We start from the raw sequence: 17,500 nt of genomic DNA, 5'->3' as shown, positions 1-17,500 counted from the left end.
TAAAGATATATAATGTCTGAGTTCAGGTTATTACAGTATCAGCCACATGAAATACTCTATTAGTAGTGAGTAATCTTCAATTTCAAGAAATCTTGAACTTCAATATATATTTATTTATTTATATATATATATTTATTTATTTATTTATATGTATATAAATATTTATATGTATATATATAAAGTATTTATCTATTTATTTAGAAGAGTTTTATTTGGCTAATACTAAGCATATCACACAAGTGGGCATGATTAGCTGGCACAAATGCAGGCACTTGCAATGGAATGTCACAGGTGAGGAAGAAACTTGTCTCCCAAGTAGTTTGTTCACTTGCAGTGTCATCTCCAGTCGTGCCAGCTTGTGTGGGCACGCTGTAACAGTTTAGGTATTGACGGATTACTTTTAATGTATCTGTTTAGCTATAATGATTTCAGTGACATTTATGATAGGAGGATTGTAATGGCGAGTTGTTGCCATGCCCTATATGAATGTCAGTCTTCCGGTAAAGGCTTACAAAGCTCCACCATGTATGTTAGAGTAAGATAGATTTTGCGAGTCTCCTAAGTAAATTATCAATTGATTAAGCAGTCCAGTTATATACCACTGTATTGGTGCCCATTGGCTGATGCTACACCAGCTCTCGTGGAACCTTGATGTAATTCCCACATATAGGGGTTATGTGGGTAGGGCCCATTTGAGATAGCAGCGATGTGTTTGATTATTGTTGCTGTTATTACATCATCATTATTATTATTGTTGTTATTATTATTATTATTGTTATTATTTTTTATATTATTATTGTTGTTGTTGTTTTTATTGTTTGTGTTATTGATAAACTTGGTTATTATTAACATTACTATTTCTAATTGTCATCATTATTATTATCATTATCTTTATCAATATTATTATTATGATATTTATTATATTGTTATTGCTCTATTATCATCATCATTATCATTATCATTGCCAATATTGTTATATTCATTTTATTATTATTGTTATTATTATTATTATTTTATTATTATTATTGTATTCATCATAATTTTTATTTTCATTATCATCACTATCATTATCATTTTTGTTATTATTATTTTTTATTAATATTATTATTGTTGTTATTATTATCTTTGTTACTATTCTTAGATCACTAATACTCCACTATTTTCTCTTAGAGATGGTATTATCATTATTGTTATTATTAGTAGTAGTATTAGGATTATGATTATGATATTATTTTCATCATCATTATTATTGTCATTATGATTTTTATTATTATTATTATTATTCCTGTACCACTCTTGCTATGATTATTATTATCATCATCTATTTTTTTCTTCTCTGAAATTTCCCCTATATGCTATTTCCCGCCCTCCTCATATGTTCCCAGACTAAAACTGCTATAAACTACACTATGTGTTTGAGGCTTTGAGGCCAACTTTATTTGATATATATGGAACATTTATATATATATATATATATATATATATATATATATATATATATATATATATATATATATATATATATATATTTAGTGATTTCAGAAATGTTAGTTAAGACATGTAGCCAGTTAAACAAGTTATGTCATAGTTATCAATTTTTATTATTGCTCCCCACCTTATGCAATTTTATTTTTTTTCTAGGATGGCAAACAGAAAATTTGAGGTCTGTGTTGATTCAGTTGAGTCAGCATTAGCAGCTGTTGTGGGAGGAGCAGATCGTCTTGAACTATGCATGGCCCTCTCCGAAGGAGGGCTCACCCCCACAACAGGCCTTCTTCATACCGTAAAAAAATACATGAAAAAACCTACTGAAGTGTGCGTCTTAAAGAGTTACAATAGCTTATCTATAATTGAAATACATGTAATAATATATATATAATATTTCTTCTGTTTATAGATAACTGAGATAATGGTTTTACTTGTACCTCTTCTATCAGGTATTGCATGGTGCGTCCAAGACCTGGACCTATGGTGTTCTCGAGAGAGGAGTCAGAGGTCATATTTCAGGATGCCCACACTCTGAAGAAGGCTGGGGCTGATGGATTGGTGTTTGGGGCTCTCACCCGTCAGGGAACCATAGACTATGATCTGTGCAAAACTTTCCGCATGGTAAGGGTTACAATATTATGTGCTGGGATGGCATGATGTATAGTCTTTTGTGAATTCTATTGCATGCAGATGACTCTGCAAGTGCTCTGCCACCTATTGACAGATCTTCAACTTCCTCCTCCTTCTCCTCCTCCTCCTCCTCCTCCTCCTCCTCCTCCTCCTCCTCCTCCTCCTCCTCCTCCTCCTCCTCCTCCTCCTCCTCCTCCTCTCCTCCTCTCCTCCTCCTATTAACCCTTTAGTGACAGTACATTTTCAAGACGAAAATAATGTTTTCTGTGTGACTTCAAAATTGGCGCATGGGCCAGTCTGGGAACTTGCTTGCCTGCCATGGGTGACAAAAGCAGAGCACAAGCTCCGATCTATTATCACACTGGTAATGTTTATTTTTCCGGATGTCTCAAATGTGTGACACCCATTGTAAGTGGGTTAATATTGATACTGTTATTGTTATTAACATAATGATTATCATTGTATTAGAATACTAATATTACTAAAATTAGTAAACTATGATAGAATCGTTCTGGAAATCACAAAAGAGTGTAAATGGATGAGATACTTATGACTAGTAATTTACTCCTTGGTGACCAAGAACTAGTGGTGTCATCTCTGTGTAAAGACAATTTCCCATTGGATGCGAATGGTATAATTACATGCCATGGCCACTGTAAGATTTAGTCTATTAATTGATGTTATATAGAGATTGCTCCACAAGTACTTAGTCACCAAGGAGTCATTACAAGTCCTATCTTTCTCATCTGTTAATGATTTTCCATGATTTCCTAAAAGATTCTTTTATCATTTTACTCTTTTTGTTATTAGTATATTGATATTATGATAATTATGTCAGTTACAATAACAGTCTTGATATTATTAGCCTTAAAAAAAGAATCATGCAAATTCAAGAATGGGGACAATAGGTGCAATCACAAAAACCTGCTAATTGAATTCTTGGTGGCTGAGCACTTGCGGGGCCATGAGTGTGTGTGCAACAAAATACGCAAAAGACAGTGGCTGCATAAGCCCACATCCATTGGGCTAATGTGATTAAGACATAATTGAGTCATATTCTGTTTGGCTGATTAGTACATATACTATATGTTTATTAATACATATACATCTGTATTCTGTGTACAAAACCAACCAACATTGAAGACCTATTATCTTTTTCAACAGTGCTAAAAGAATGAACTAATGCAAGGTATTAGTGGTGGATAAAGTAAAAATATATTTCAAAATATTATAATAAATAGATCATGACTAAGAGAACATATAGATATTAACTATTAACTATTTAACAGAAAACAAAAAAAGCCAAATGAGTGAATTGGATACTTAATGTCAGAGGACTATACAATAAATAGCTTGTGTTCATGTTATGGATGTGTAAGAATTCAGAGATTATGGAGTTGAGCTTGTTGGATGACAGACTTGTTTGCAAGTAGGATTATAGTTACATATAAGGTGTCAGCACAAACTTTACGATAATAATTCTTCTTTTAAAATAGCAGCTGGGAGTGCTGCAGTATACCAGAACTATATCGATTTGGATATACAGGAATAAATGTTTCCTACCTCCCCTCCCATGTCCTCTTTTCTTCCAAAAGTCATATTACGTAGTAATATGAGTTTTGCATGCAGCTTAATCTTAGATAAATAGCCATATGGAAATTATTCCCACAAGTGGGATGTTTTTCCCAACTAACTTCAACTTTTTTCATACTGGATAGGCTGCCGGTGAGATCCCCTGCACATTTCATAGAGCATTTGACCTCCTGAAGGACCCTCTCAGCAGCCTGGAAACTGTGATAGAACTGGGATACCAGCGGATACTAACAAGGTAAGGCATTGGTTTATGGTTGAAGTTCGACATGTTTGAGCTAGCTGTTTGCAAGAATGGAGACTTTCACACTAGACTAATATCATTTACTTGGAGTATGTAATGGTATCTGTTGTCACTCTCCTCCCCTTTCCCTGTCCCCCATGTTCTGATTGTTCTATTTCTTTATTACCAATTTTCCGTCTATCACCGTTACCTTCCATTCATTATTTTCCTTGTCAACCTGAAGTGACATACTAGAGCTGAACATGAAAGAGCATGTATGTTTTTCATCTTCCTCTTTGAACTTGTTGATTTTCATTCATATCTCTTTAATGTGATTTGTTATGGCAAGCTAATTGATGGTCCTTTTGACATGTGAGAACAGATATATTAAGTTGACCACGCATTGACAGAGAATAATATATTCCCTTGCAACTGTTGCAGTGGAGGCAAAGCCACAGCTGTGGAAGGCGCTGATGTCATTGCGCAGCTTGTTACGGCAGCAAAGGGACGAATTGGGATTATTGCAGCAGCTGGGATCAAGTCCAGCAATATTGCCAACATCATAACACACACAGGAGTGACTGAGTGCCATGCTTCAGCCAGAGTGTGCAGGTAATTCACTGTTCTTGACATTTTTGTTTTACACACACACACACACACACACACACAGACATAGACACAGGCACACACACGGACTCACACACACACACACACACGGACTCACACACACACACGGACTCACACACACACACACACACACACACACACACACACACACACACACACGGACTCACACACACACACACACGGACTCACACGCACACGGACTCACACACACACACACACACACACACACACACACACACACACACACACACACACATACACACACACACACACACACATACACACACACACACACACACACACACATACACACACATACAAGGACTCACACACACACACACACACACACACACACACACACACACACACACACACACACACACACACAAGGACTCACACACACACACACACACACACAAGGACTCACACACTCACACACACAAGGACTCGCACACACACACACACAAGGACTCACACACACACACACACACACACACACACACACACACACACACACACACACACACACACACACACACACACACACACTCACACACACACACACAAGGACTCACACACACACACACACAAGGACTCACACACACACACACACAAGGACTCACACACACACACACACAAGGACTCACACACACACACACAAGGACTCACACACACACACACACAGACACACACACACACACACACACACATACACACACACACAGACTCTCTCACACACACACACAGACTCTCACACACACACACACAGACTCTCACACACACACAAACACTCACACACACACACGCACACACACACACGCACACACACACGCACACACACACGCACACACACACACACGGACTCTCTCTCACACACACACACACACACGGACTCTTTCTCACACACACACACACGGACTCTCTCACACACACACGGACTCTCACACACACACACACGGTCTCACACACACACAGACTCTCTCACACACACACGGACTCTCTCTCACACACACACGTACTCTCTCTCTCACACACACACGGACTCTCTCTCACACACACACAGACTCTCTCTCACACTCACACGGACTCACACACAGACACACAGACTCTCACACACACACACACGGACTCTCTCACACACACACACGGACTCTCTCTCACACACACACACACACACACACACACACACACAGACTCTCTCACACACACATGGACTCTCTCTCACACACACACACACACACACACACACAGAAACACATACATGAACTCTCTCTCACACACACATACACACATACACGAACTCTCACACACACACACACACATGCACGAACTCTTACACACACACACACACATACACGAACTCTCTCTCACACACACATGGACTCTCTCACACACACACACACGGACTCTCTCACACACACACACACGGACTCTCACACACACACACACACACGGACTCACACACACGCAGACTCTCTCACACACACACAGACTCTCACACACACACTGACTCTCACACACACATGGACTCTCTCACACACAAGGACTCTCACACACACACATGGACTCTCTCTCACACACACATGGACTCTCTCTCACACACACACACACAGACTCTCACACACACGGACTCTCACACACACACACACACGGACTCTCTGACACAGACACACGGACTCTCTGACACACACACACAGACTCTCTCGCGCACACACACACACACGAACTCTCTCTCACCCACACACGGACTCTCACATACACACACACGGACTCTCACACACACACACACACGGACTCTCACACACACACACGGACTCTCACACACACACACGGACTCACACACACAGACTCTCACACACACACTGACTCTCACACACACACTGACTCTCACACACACACAGACTCTCACACACACACTGACTCTCACACACACACTGACTCTCACACACACACGGACTCTCACACACACACAGACTCTCACACACACACACGGACTCACACACACACGGACTCTCACACACACACGGACTCGCACACACACACGGACTCTCACACACACACACGGACTCACACACACACACACACGGACTCACACACACACACACACACACACACACACACACACACACACAGATTATATATATATATATATATATATATATATATATATATATATATATATATATATATATATATATATATATACATATATAAATATATAAATATATATATATATAAATATAAATATAAATATATATATATATATATATATATATATATATATATATATATATATATATATATATATATATATATATATATGTATATGTATATTTATTTGTTTAATATTACTTTTCTTCTTCTTCTTCAGTTTCTTTTTTTCCCCTTCATCTTTGTCTGTCTGTTTTATGTTTCTTTTTCCTCTCTCCTCTTCATCATCTTTGTCTTACCTTCTACATGAGAGAATTAAACAATTGTGTCTTTCTTGCAGAATGTTTGGAGCAGAGAACAGCAAAGGAGCCAAGGTGGGGCATGGTAGCGACAACATGGTGTGGGTGACATGTTCAAAAGAAGTCCAGTCCATAAAGAGGTCAATGGAATACAACTGAATTGACTTGCTCTTGTGTATGGTATATATGCACACTCGAGTATATCACAGTCAGAGCAGTTATTCCTTTCACTGTTATGGTAAACTATGCTATTTTTTGTGATTAGAGAGAGAAAAAATGAAGGGTACATGTGATGAATAACCCAGTTTCAAAGTTGTCTTTTTGTCAGCATTAAGATACACTTACTTGCTTTCTCACAAACTCCTTTAGCTTCTTCTATGGCACAAATGGTTACACTGTTATTCTTCAGGTACCAAAAGACCTCAAGTAACAGTAAACTGTTATATTAAATGGTCTTCTGGGATAGACACAGAATATATAAATGTTTCCTATTGTCTCCAAATTATCACCATCACATATAACTGACCATGTTAGATTATGATAACACTCCAGTTAGTTTCCCTGCTGTTGTCGAGTAGAGACCGTCTAGCTGTACGTGTTCATTCCTTTGTCCATGCATTAACTGCCTGCACTTTTATTGTAAATTGTGTCGTTGAGGAGTTGGAGGAGGACTGTCCTATATTGTTATGCATCATTTGTTCAAAACTTTCCAGGGGCAGTTTCTGCAGGGCATTCAAAGTAAGATGCATGTAAAATGATATATTAAAAATTAGAATATAAGTACAGTTTCTTGTTGTTTTCTTTACTCCTTTGATTTAATATAAGGCAAAACATCATTACTCAAACATGAAAATAAATCTATATGAAATGATAAAGAGGTCAGTCTGAGGGGTAATTTAAGATGGAATGGAGCTAAATAAGTGCTGCACAAATAATGGAAATTTGAGAAACAGTGCATTTATTTTCATAAGAATCTAGTTTCTTTCATCTCTCAGATAACAGTTAAATATGCTTGCCAGGTCTAATAGATGCAACCACTTATTTTTTAGTAATTGACAGGTAATAGAGAAGAGTAATCCTGAGTGTTCATCTGCAAATTCTTACAGAAACCCACTTTCAGAGTAGGTTCTATTACCAGAATACTGAATTTCAGCTGGCAAAGACCATAAACAGAAATAAATGTTAACATATGTTAACATTATTGAAACAGCAAGAACAATATTCTGCCATCATTTGTAAAATCAAATTCTTCACTGGAAAGGAACTTTTTCATGCTGGTGTAACTTCAATAACAAGCAAAACAATAATATAGAAGATGAGGGTAACCACTCATGTTTTTTTTCCATAAATATATCAACAGAACAATCGTAGCACATATCTATATAAACAAACTTGAAACATGTTTAGATAAGAAGACCATTTGACTGGAATGTAAGTATACTTTCTTCCCCCTTTTCATTGTCAGGAGTTACAAAGAGAACTGGAGATAATGCAGTTATTGTTTCTCTTATACTTGGAGACAGGAATTCCATGCAAAGCAAACACATCTCAAAATAATAAATGATTGCAATGCTAATATTGGCCTTTGCAACTTCATAAAAGTAACTCCCAATTATCTCGTTCTGGTATAATTGTGAGTCAAGCTATAATAGTACATATTCAAGCCTTTTCCAAAAAGCTAATAGAAATTAAGGTCAGTGTCTTTATTACTCTAAACCAAGTGCTTCTAAACCAAGACTATAAACTGGGAGAGGTAATAGTTATCAATTGTGTATAGATAGCCTAGGATGCTGCCTGGCAATTCATACTCTGTAAATAATATCTTAATTCAAGAATGCACTACACAGCTATTTTGCATTTGGGATGGCATGGGTAAATTCCTAAGAATCTTACAACTTGTAATGGTTGAAACGAGATAAGAGAGCCTTATAGGATAGTATGATAGTGAAAAGGGAAAAGAGGGGGGCAAATGAAGCACAGCAGAGATTAGTAAAAAAAATAATGAAAGAGTTATGGGTTGCCACTCGTAATGTCAGATGTTGGTATGGTAGAAAGAAAAATTATCAAAACTGGTTATTTACAGAAAATTTAAGATGCTGCCTGACAATACATACCCTATAAATAGTATCCTAATTCAAGAGTACAGTCCAAGGCTATTTGTATCTGGAAAGATTGGGAAGGATTCCCAACACTTTCCTTGATACTAGTAACAGGAAATTGATATGGAAGAAAATAAATTATTCCAATCTTTTTGTCACCTACTGGATACTGCTTTGCTTGAAGGACTATCACAGAGCTTTTTAAACGTTACCATGTTTATTCATATAATTTGCATTGTGTCTGCCCTACAAGTGTAGTTCATGTTGCATTTTCTTGCATTCAACTTAGTCTGTATGCAAGAATGTGTATAATGTATCATGAGTTGACTTTTTTTCACAGGTACAATATATTTACAAACACTTTCCTCTGTAGTTACGTTCTTCTCCACATTTGTTGAAACTTTCCTGTCCTACGTCATGGCTGCTAAGTATATAATTCTTAAATGTAGTTTTAACTCCATTGCCTATATGAAATGTCTCATTTATCAAACAAGTGAAGCCATACTACCACTTGTGTTTTCAACATTTCAGTAACCTTTTTTTACCTTTGGAGCTTTCCTATCCACAAGGGTATGATGTAATATTAAAGTTTAAAGTCCTGTTCTCTCTGGTTGTAACCTAGAATTTATGGATTGAACTCATTCTTACCAAAGAATGTTATATTTTTACCCCCCACCTTCCTATTTCAAACCCATTGTTATCAGGGGGGCATAGGAGACTGGGATTGAGACCCAGTGTTGGGGATCACCCCTACCTTGGGCTTGGCCATCAGCTTAACCAACTTTGCATAGTCTCTTATTCTCCCCCTTATCTTTTCCTTCTCTTCTCTCACCCCTTCTGTCCACTTCCTACGGTATAAGATGTGCTGAAAGGATGAAAGAGGCTTTGTGTCAGTCTTAAACGGCCTCAGAAAACCACGGGCATGGTGTTCCATTGTTTAATTGTATAGCCCTTACCCCTTATGGGGACCCTGAGGAGTACCCCATTTCTGTTCTCCAAATATTTCAGCCTTACACTGGCCAATAATGAAGACTGTACCCTTATCTGGGGCACTGAGGCTTGTCCTACAACTACTTACACCTGTAGAAAACTTTTGAATGCTCCTTTTAGCCCAGCCAAGTGATTTCCATTCTTTGGGGTTCCCCTTACAGCCCCTTACTCCAACAGTACCCTCTTCTTTCAACAGTGTCTCCTAAAATAAACAGGAAAGTTTCCTTCAACAGCTGTTCTTGTAATCATTACAACCAAATCCCAGGCTTGTGCATTAGCCCAACAATGACAGGGCCTGAATTTTTTGTGATGTAATATTACACAATAGTCTACACACTGTGGCTAGGCCTAAACTGTATACAGCCAGCCCATCTGTTGAGTCATGCATATGTCACAGGCCATTACATCATAAAGGTTATAGCTGTACCTATCACTGAAGGATTCATTAACTGACTGACCTTACCAGCAAACCTGTTCATCACCAGCCTCACTTCCTTAATATTTGTACTGTAATTGTTTCCATCTACTCAGCTGATTGTTCTGTATACAATATGGACTAGTCAGAATGTGAAAATGACTGCTTGCCTGCCTTGTTAACTGTAATGCAGTATCACTACTGTGCTACACTATTCCTCCCAGAGGCTGCTGTAAGTCCTACACCAATATTGCCAATTACTTTCCAGAGACATGACCTCATCCATGAAGTTTACATTGGCAGAGAGTCCAGCCATTTGACCATATTGACCCTGCCCTGTCAATGTCAGAAATGTTGGCATTTTGGCACATGTCAAGCTCTGTCCTTCTACAACCTGCTGCCCCCTTTGTGCCCAATCTGGTCATGATGATTCAAATTGTGCTGCACATTTATCACATGTGCCAATCGTGGTGGTTCCTATGTATTTCATAGGAGCTGTCCTGCATACAAATTCCAAGTCTAAATCTACATACATCCCCAGTGCTTACTCACTTTATGAGTCACTCCAGGCAATCTAAGCATTCCACCCCATCTCATATTCTTTCTTACATCTTACATCTACCCCTTCCTCTGCTCCTCAGACCTCTCTCTCTTCTTCTCCTCATAAGAAAAGCTTTGTTTCTCAGACTAAGCCATTCAACTTCCCTTCAGAAACTCTTGAGGACATCAAAAACTGCCAACTGTAAGCATGGCCCAAGAGAATGCATCCTCCAATCTCTCTACTCCCATTCCCTCTACATTCAAAGTAACTGCTGACACCCATCCTCATCCTTTTTGTATTCCTCCTGTCCTTCTATCCCATCTCTCCCAACACACACCATCCTCTCCTTCTCTATCTGCATCATCCCCCCCTTCTTTCCCCACTATTCCTTTGACTCCCTCCTGAATGTTGCCGTGACTCCCTTCTATCATGCTTCCCCCCCTTAATCTAGTTGCTCCATGCCTTTAACCCCCTTCCCCCATTTACTAATCCCTGCCTTACTCCATTTGCTTTTCATCTTTACACTTTTTGCTAAAATTAATTACCATAGTGCTATATATATAGATATAAATAGTGCTATATATATATAGATATGCTATATATATATATATATATATATAAACCTTTGATGTTTAGCACAGTTATTTGTTTTAACCAGTAAACATTTTATATCTACTCTAATATATCTATATTATATAGCGTATGGCAAAACACTCTACTGCACTGATAAAGTAGCTCAAAATGAACCATACAAAAATGTTTATTGGAAGATAGGATTGCAATGTAACTCTTCTTCCAGACTGAGTATTAGATTTCACTATTATCCAAGAAATTAAAAAACAAGAAATCCTAATTCCATCCTTTGTTTCCTTTAAAGTTTGCATTACATAATAGAATACTGTCTACATCTTTGTTTTTTGCTTAATACAGTTTTTTCACAAATTTCACAAATTCATTCTGAGAAGCATGTTTTATTGCATCAGCTAGTATAAAGTAAAACTAAAAAAATTATAAGCAACTTTACATAAGAATGAAACCTATCAATAACTACTACTGAATAAAAATATAGAAATTATAATTCAACTTAGTAAATTTGCATAGCAAAAGAATGAACTTTCTCTTGTCCTTAGGTAAAGAAGGAATGTAGTATAGGGAGTACTAATCACTGCAAAAATTAAGGAACGCTATAAAGCGGATGCCACAGTTTCCAGGCTTTGGTAAAATGTAATTGCATTTGGAAGATGAAATAGGTAACAGTGAAATATAATGTGACTGAAAGCTACAAAATTTAGCAATTCATTTAAACTCTTGATCTCTTTTCTGGTCTGGATTCTTGAATATACATCTGTATCTCTGCCACTTTTCCTTTCATAAACACTATATGCTGTACACATGAAAGTCAGGGTCAAAGAGTTTATATCTGCAAAGGAATATACTAACAAATCTAACAATGCTGTAGGATGGCCAGTTCTTGTGAAAGTATAGATGATGGAAACTTAAAAGCATCAAAATTTCATGTTGCTTTTGCAAAGGTTTGATTCAGAAAGGATAATTATCATTTTCTGATTGTTACTTTCACTTACACCTTCTCTATATCACAATGAACTTTGTTCTTCATAGATATTATGGCCAGTTCTTTTCTAAGCTGCCATCAATTTGAGCTGACGCAGTATTCATAGCAGAGTTAAGTAATCATCTGTCATAAAGTGAGATCACACCCTATCAAAAGTGAAACCTCAATCACCTCTTTTCATTAATACACTCATTCTTTGCGTATTTGTCAGACGGTTACACTTAAGTCCCATGCAGCAAAAGATATGGAACACTAACCAATTATCAGCTGAATAATGAAGTAATGGTTCACCTATGTAGTATAACCTAAGGATCTGATTGCATTATCATGCTTTACAAATGTATTTCCTGTCTGTAATTTTCACTTTAATTACACCTGATCAAAAACCTATATTCAATCCATTCTATTAATGCTTAATTTATTCATGTGCACTGTTGATGGAGCTAATTTGGTCTACTTTTTAGGATAGAGGTCTCAGAACTTTTGTCACTTTAATAGATCATGATTTCACCAACAGATACAAGAGAAAAGTCTTTACAAACTACATTTAAAGCACTAAAGCATTCTAATAATTATATGATCATTTGATAACTGCAAATGGACTGGATACCAGGCATGAAACAATGACTCCACACTTCTCCTGCAAGCTTATCAAAAAATGCTGGTATAGTTTTACACAACTTGCAAATGTCATAGAGACTAATAACTAGTCCTAAAAAATTGTACTAATGTCAAAAAAGGGTATTAAAATATAAATGGTATTTTCAATTTATTTTTCTATAATTTATTCAGGTATATTTTGCTTAAAATTCTCCAAACTAGTGCTTGTGTAGGACCTTTATCTATTCCATCTTATACATCATTCATGATCATATGAATGAAGTTCACCAAAAAGAAAAACCTGACAATCATACAAAATTAACTTGTACAAAATAAAAAATAGGGCAACTGCCTTTCATAAGACCATCATATGATATCACATATCCAACTATTCTAGAAAATGAAGAAAAATATATCACTTATTAATTACTGTTATGTACAAAATTCCCCATTTACACTGAGGTGAAGCAGTGCACATTACTCTAGTGCATTGTCTCTGTCTGCTCCTGCTGTGTCAGCTTCGTCAAGTGAGGAGAAATTGAGGAAGTGAGCAGGGCGATGAACCTCATGGTAGAACTCTTTTGGGCTGGCAAGCTGAAGGTCGTATTTCATGTTAGGGTCATGCCGGACACCCATGAAGTTATAGTTCCACGAACCCTGGAGAGGGGTCATGAAAAGACCTAAGAAGCGGTCAGAGAGCAACATCTGCACCTTCTCGTAGTGAGATGGCAGGTAGCCCTTGGGATTGTTACCCATATCCTTATTATTCCGTCCCCATTCAAAGCCTGATGGTGTGAGTTTGTATGCCTGTAGGGAGCAAGAACCTGGGGTGAATGAGCAAGTAATGACAATGGTGCGGTCTGTGGTCCAACTTGTGTTATCTGCCATGATAGTAGCATGTGTGGTGATGTCATGAGGGGAGAGCTGTGGCAACTCATTGGGCTGTGTGTGGATCCACCCAAGAGGCTCCAGCTCATTCAGGAACTCATGCCCAGGTAGCTTGTGAGGTAGATGCACCATCTGGTGAGTACCCCACTGTGGTGGCATCACAATGCAACGAATCTCCTTCACCTGTGGATTATCTGGAGGACTAACACCATAGAGATAACCTGCAATCTGTGTCCTAAGATCTGATATAATGATGAATTTCTTCAACACATTCTTTGGCAGGATGTATGTAAAACCAGTTTCCTTGATGTCATCTGAGGACACATAGATGTAGTTTGTACGCAAATGAAGATTTGTAGCAGAGATAGCTCTCACTCTCCATTCTGTCTTGCTGCTGAATGTTGCCGTCTCATAGTTACTGGTGGTTGAAGTAATGATTTCATCTCCATGTTTGTTGACAGTTCTTGTTGTGGTGGCTGTCAGCTGGGACTGTTCCTTGGTTTGTTTTTCAATCTCGGCAATCTGTTGTCTCTGTGCTGAGGGGGCACTGATTTCCATACCCAGAATGATATCACGAATCTCAGACTGTGTTAATGATGCAACGTTCACGTTGTTCTTCTTACCATAATCAGCAAGAATGAGGTCCTTGAGCTGTACCTCTACCTTGACCCAATCTTCATCACTTAGTGAGGGCCAGATGTGGTGAGGTTCTGTAATGGTCGTCTTGTCAGGTTTGAGGAGAACCTTGGTTCGGTCATTGTTGACATGCAGAGCTCGAAGGATCAGGATGAGACGGGAGAAAGCTGTGTATGAAGAGATGTTTTTCAGCCAATCATCATACAGGTTAAACAGCACCATCTGGGGCTCGGTAGCCTTTAAGATCAAGTCTCCAAACTTCTCTACCTTGAGACAAGCTTGGAAAGGAAGCTGCAGCTCAGAACCCTTGATCACAATGTTTGGGAAATCCAGTAAATGTACCTCAAGAGGATCCAACATACCCTTTCGTGTCACAATAATCTGCTTAGGCTGTTCTTCTACTGGGAGAGACCTAATCAAGGCAGCAACTTCTTCAGCAGTCTTCCACTTGGCGAGCTGACCCAGACGTTTCTGGCCAGCCCATACTGAAGTGTGAATGATCTTCAAGAAAAGCTGACCTGTACGAGGGTTGAAGATGAAAATGGCTCCATTAATGGGCTTGGTGGTCAAGTTGCCTTCAAAGGTCTTGTGAATGGTTACTCTGTACACATTTGTATCGTCTACAAACCAGATGATCTGATTGGAGAACAATTCTCCATAGTTCTGGGATGAGAGGTAAGGTTCAGTGGGCTCGGAAGAGTAAAGTTGGAGGCCTTTGCGGATGCGTTCACGTAACACATACAAAGCGGGATTAGCCTTCATGATCTTTGCCATTGCCTGCTGTATAAGAGGTTTGGCTCCTGGGAACCAATTTCCATAAGCACTGTGCAAGTTATAAGCAAGATCAATTGCAATAAGCACACCTGTTGGGGATGGATACAGAGACATGTTATCTGTGGTGTAGTCGAGGAATTTGGCTCTGGCATATCGCTCAACATCATGAGAATCATAATCACCCCACCTCAGCTGAACATCAATCCAGTATTTCTGCGTTGTTGATCCATCCATTGTGTCCTTGGAATCTGCTAACAGTGATGGTTTTGAGTAGTTCCACTTGTAGGCTGCAAAGAGCAAGATGTCAGCACAAGATGAATTCATCTTATAGGACTTCCTGGGATGAATAGTCTCCTTCTGCACAGTCTCAATCTCTAGTGCATCAAGTTCTTGATCGAATACCTGACACAAGTCCATCACCACAGACTCATGGATCTTCTGCCACAAATGGGCACGGAAAATCTGGATAAGAGAGATCTTCAGGGTGGGAATCTTACCGTGCATGAAAATACCAGTCAGATCGAGCTGCACCTGGAAACCTACATACACATTAGCCCTGTTGATGGTTGGGGACCACCAGAGGGTGAAGCGACGGTTGGGAATCTGGTTCAAACCTGACCTCTGGGCGTTAGTGAGCTTCTTGTACTTCATGCTCTCTTCAAATCCTGATGCCTTCTCCCAGAAGAGACCCTCCCAGGTAGGGAAGTATGTGCCCTTGAAGAGTGTGTGCTCTAGAATACCTTCTACACCACCCAGCGCTTGGATCATGTCAGTACGGTAATTGTTGAGGTTCCACAGTTTTCCATCATGGCGCTGATGTGTCCACCAGAAGGGGTTCTGCTTAAGGACTTGATACTGTTTGAATTCAGTTCTAATTCTCCAACCCTTGTCATAGGCCAGTGTGTGACGATCCTTTTGGAAAAGTGTGTTGATTCTTGGGATACCTCGATCCCATGAGTCTTCCAAATCCTCTAGGGTCAGACGTCTATTCTGAGCAGTGGCCTCTTGCCTCTTCAGAGCATACTCAGCCCATACTCTCTGTGAGTCCAGGAATTCTGTTTCCCATGGCTGAATATACCTGTACAAATTGGGAATCAGCTGATCTTCATCATGACTCATACCAGATCTGAAGTGAGTAATGCCTACATCTGTTTGCTTGCTCCATCGCAGATCAGACTGTGGGATCAAGACGTGACCCATTGACAACATACCTAGGCCACCCAACTCCTTGGGTGTGTAGAACACCACAGGGGGGAATCTGGAAGGCATTTTTGAGTTCAGGCCAATCTTGATACGTGTCTGAATTTTGTTCTCACACTTCACCAGGAGATCAAGCAGTTCCTGAGTGTTGACAACTGATTCTCGGTAGTATGTCATAAGACCAATCAGAGCAGTGTTCCACTTGTTCACAATCTTGGTGAAAGTTGTTGAGCCAGAAGCCATGAGGATCTGCCTGACACGATTGTGGAATCTCTGCATGGACTCATCATCTACTCTCAAGAAGCACTGTGAGGTACGTTCCTTTGTAACCTCATTCTGAAGATTCCAAACTCCATCTCTGTGTTTAAACTCTTCATGTGTCATGCGACACTTTGGCAAGATGCGGCACTCAAAGCCAGCCATGTTGAAAAGCAGATTTGGATTGTCCTTGGAGTAAACAGACACAAATGAATTTTCCCAGTTGACAGTTGTAACAGACCTTGGCAAACGATTCTTGATGTCCCAGAAAACAGCACGTCCCAAGTTGACATCATGTTTCATCAGCCTCATTCTTGCATCCCTTGGCCAACACTTCTTGTTGTTATAGCCTACAATGTTTTCATTATTGGGATCAGGATGCTCTGTCAAGTATCTTTGAATGAGGTCCTTTGCCTCTTCTGCTGAGAAGCGGAAGAAAATGTGAATTCTGTCGATGTAGCGGGAGTACAACCTGATGGGATGCTGGGTTTCTGTGGCAACATCTTGGAAGTTCAGGA

General features: G+C 39.0%; 2 protein-coding genes across 6 annotated transcripts in view; one reads left to right on the top strand and one right to left on the bottom strand.

Annotated features, from left to right (window-relative positions):
• LOC113824583 (PF03932 family protein CutC) overlaps positions 1-7,796 on the top strand; it is a 9,768-nt gene extending 1,972 nt beyond the window's left edge. For all 5 annotated transcript variants that reach the window (XM_027377335.2, XM_027377333.2, XM_027377334.2 and 2 more), the window contains exons 2-6: positions 1,642-1,815; positions 1,938-2,109; positions 3,837-3,946; positions 4,373-4,543; positions 7,050-7,796. In XM_027377335.2, coding sequence (XP_027233136.1) covers positions 1,643-1,815; positions 1,938-2,109; positions 3,837-3,946; positions 4,373-4,543; positions 7,050-7,167 — 744 coding nt within the window. In that variant the 5' untranslated portion in view covers position 1,642 and the 3' untranslated portion in view covers positions 7,168-7,796. The remainder of the gene's footprint in view (positions 1-1,641; positions 1,816-1,937; positions 2,110-3,836; positions 3,947-4,372; positions 4,544-7,049) is intronic.
• Positions 7,797-13,382: 5,586 nt separating this feature from the next.
• Prp8 (pre-mRNA processing factor 8) overlaps positions 13,383-17,500 on the bottom strand; it is a 15,516-nt gene continuing 11,398 nt past the window's right edge. Inside the window, exon 8 of the mRNA XM_027377330.2 lies at positions 13,383-17,500. This exon is cut by the window's right edge and continues 1,885 nt beyond it. Within this exon, the coding sequence (XP_027233131.1) occupies positions 13,704-17,500 (3,797 nt within the window). The 3' untranslated portion in view covers positions 13,383-13,703.

Source organism: Penaeus vannamei, chromosome 9 (genome assembly GCF_042767895.1).
Source record: "Penaeus vannamei isolate JL-2024 chromosome 9, ASM4276789v1, whole genome shotgun sequence".
In the NCBI taxonomy this organism is placed as follows: Eukaryota; Metazoa; Arthropoda; class Malacostraca; order Decapoda; family Penaeidae; genus Penaeus; species Penaeus vannamei.
Note: the sequence above shows the minus strand (reverse complement) of the source record. Positions and strands in the feature narration are given on the sequence as shown.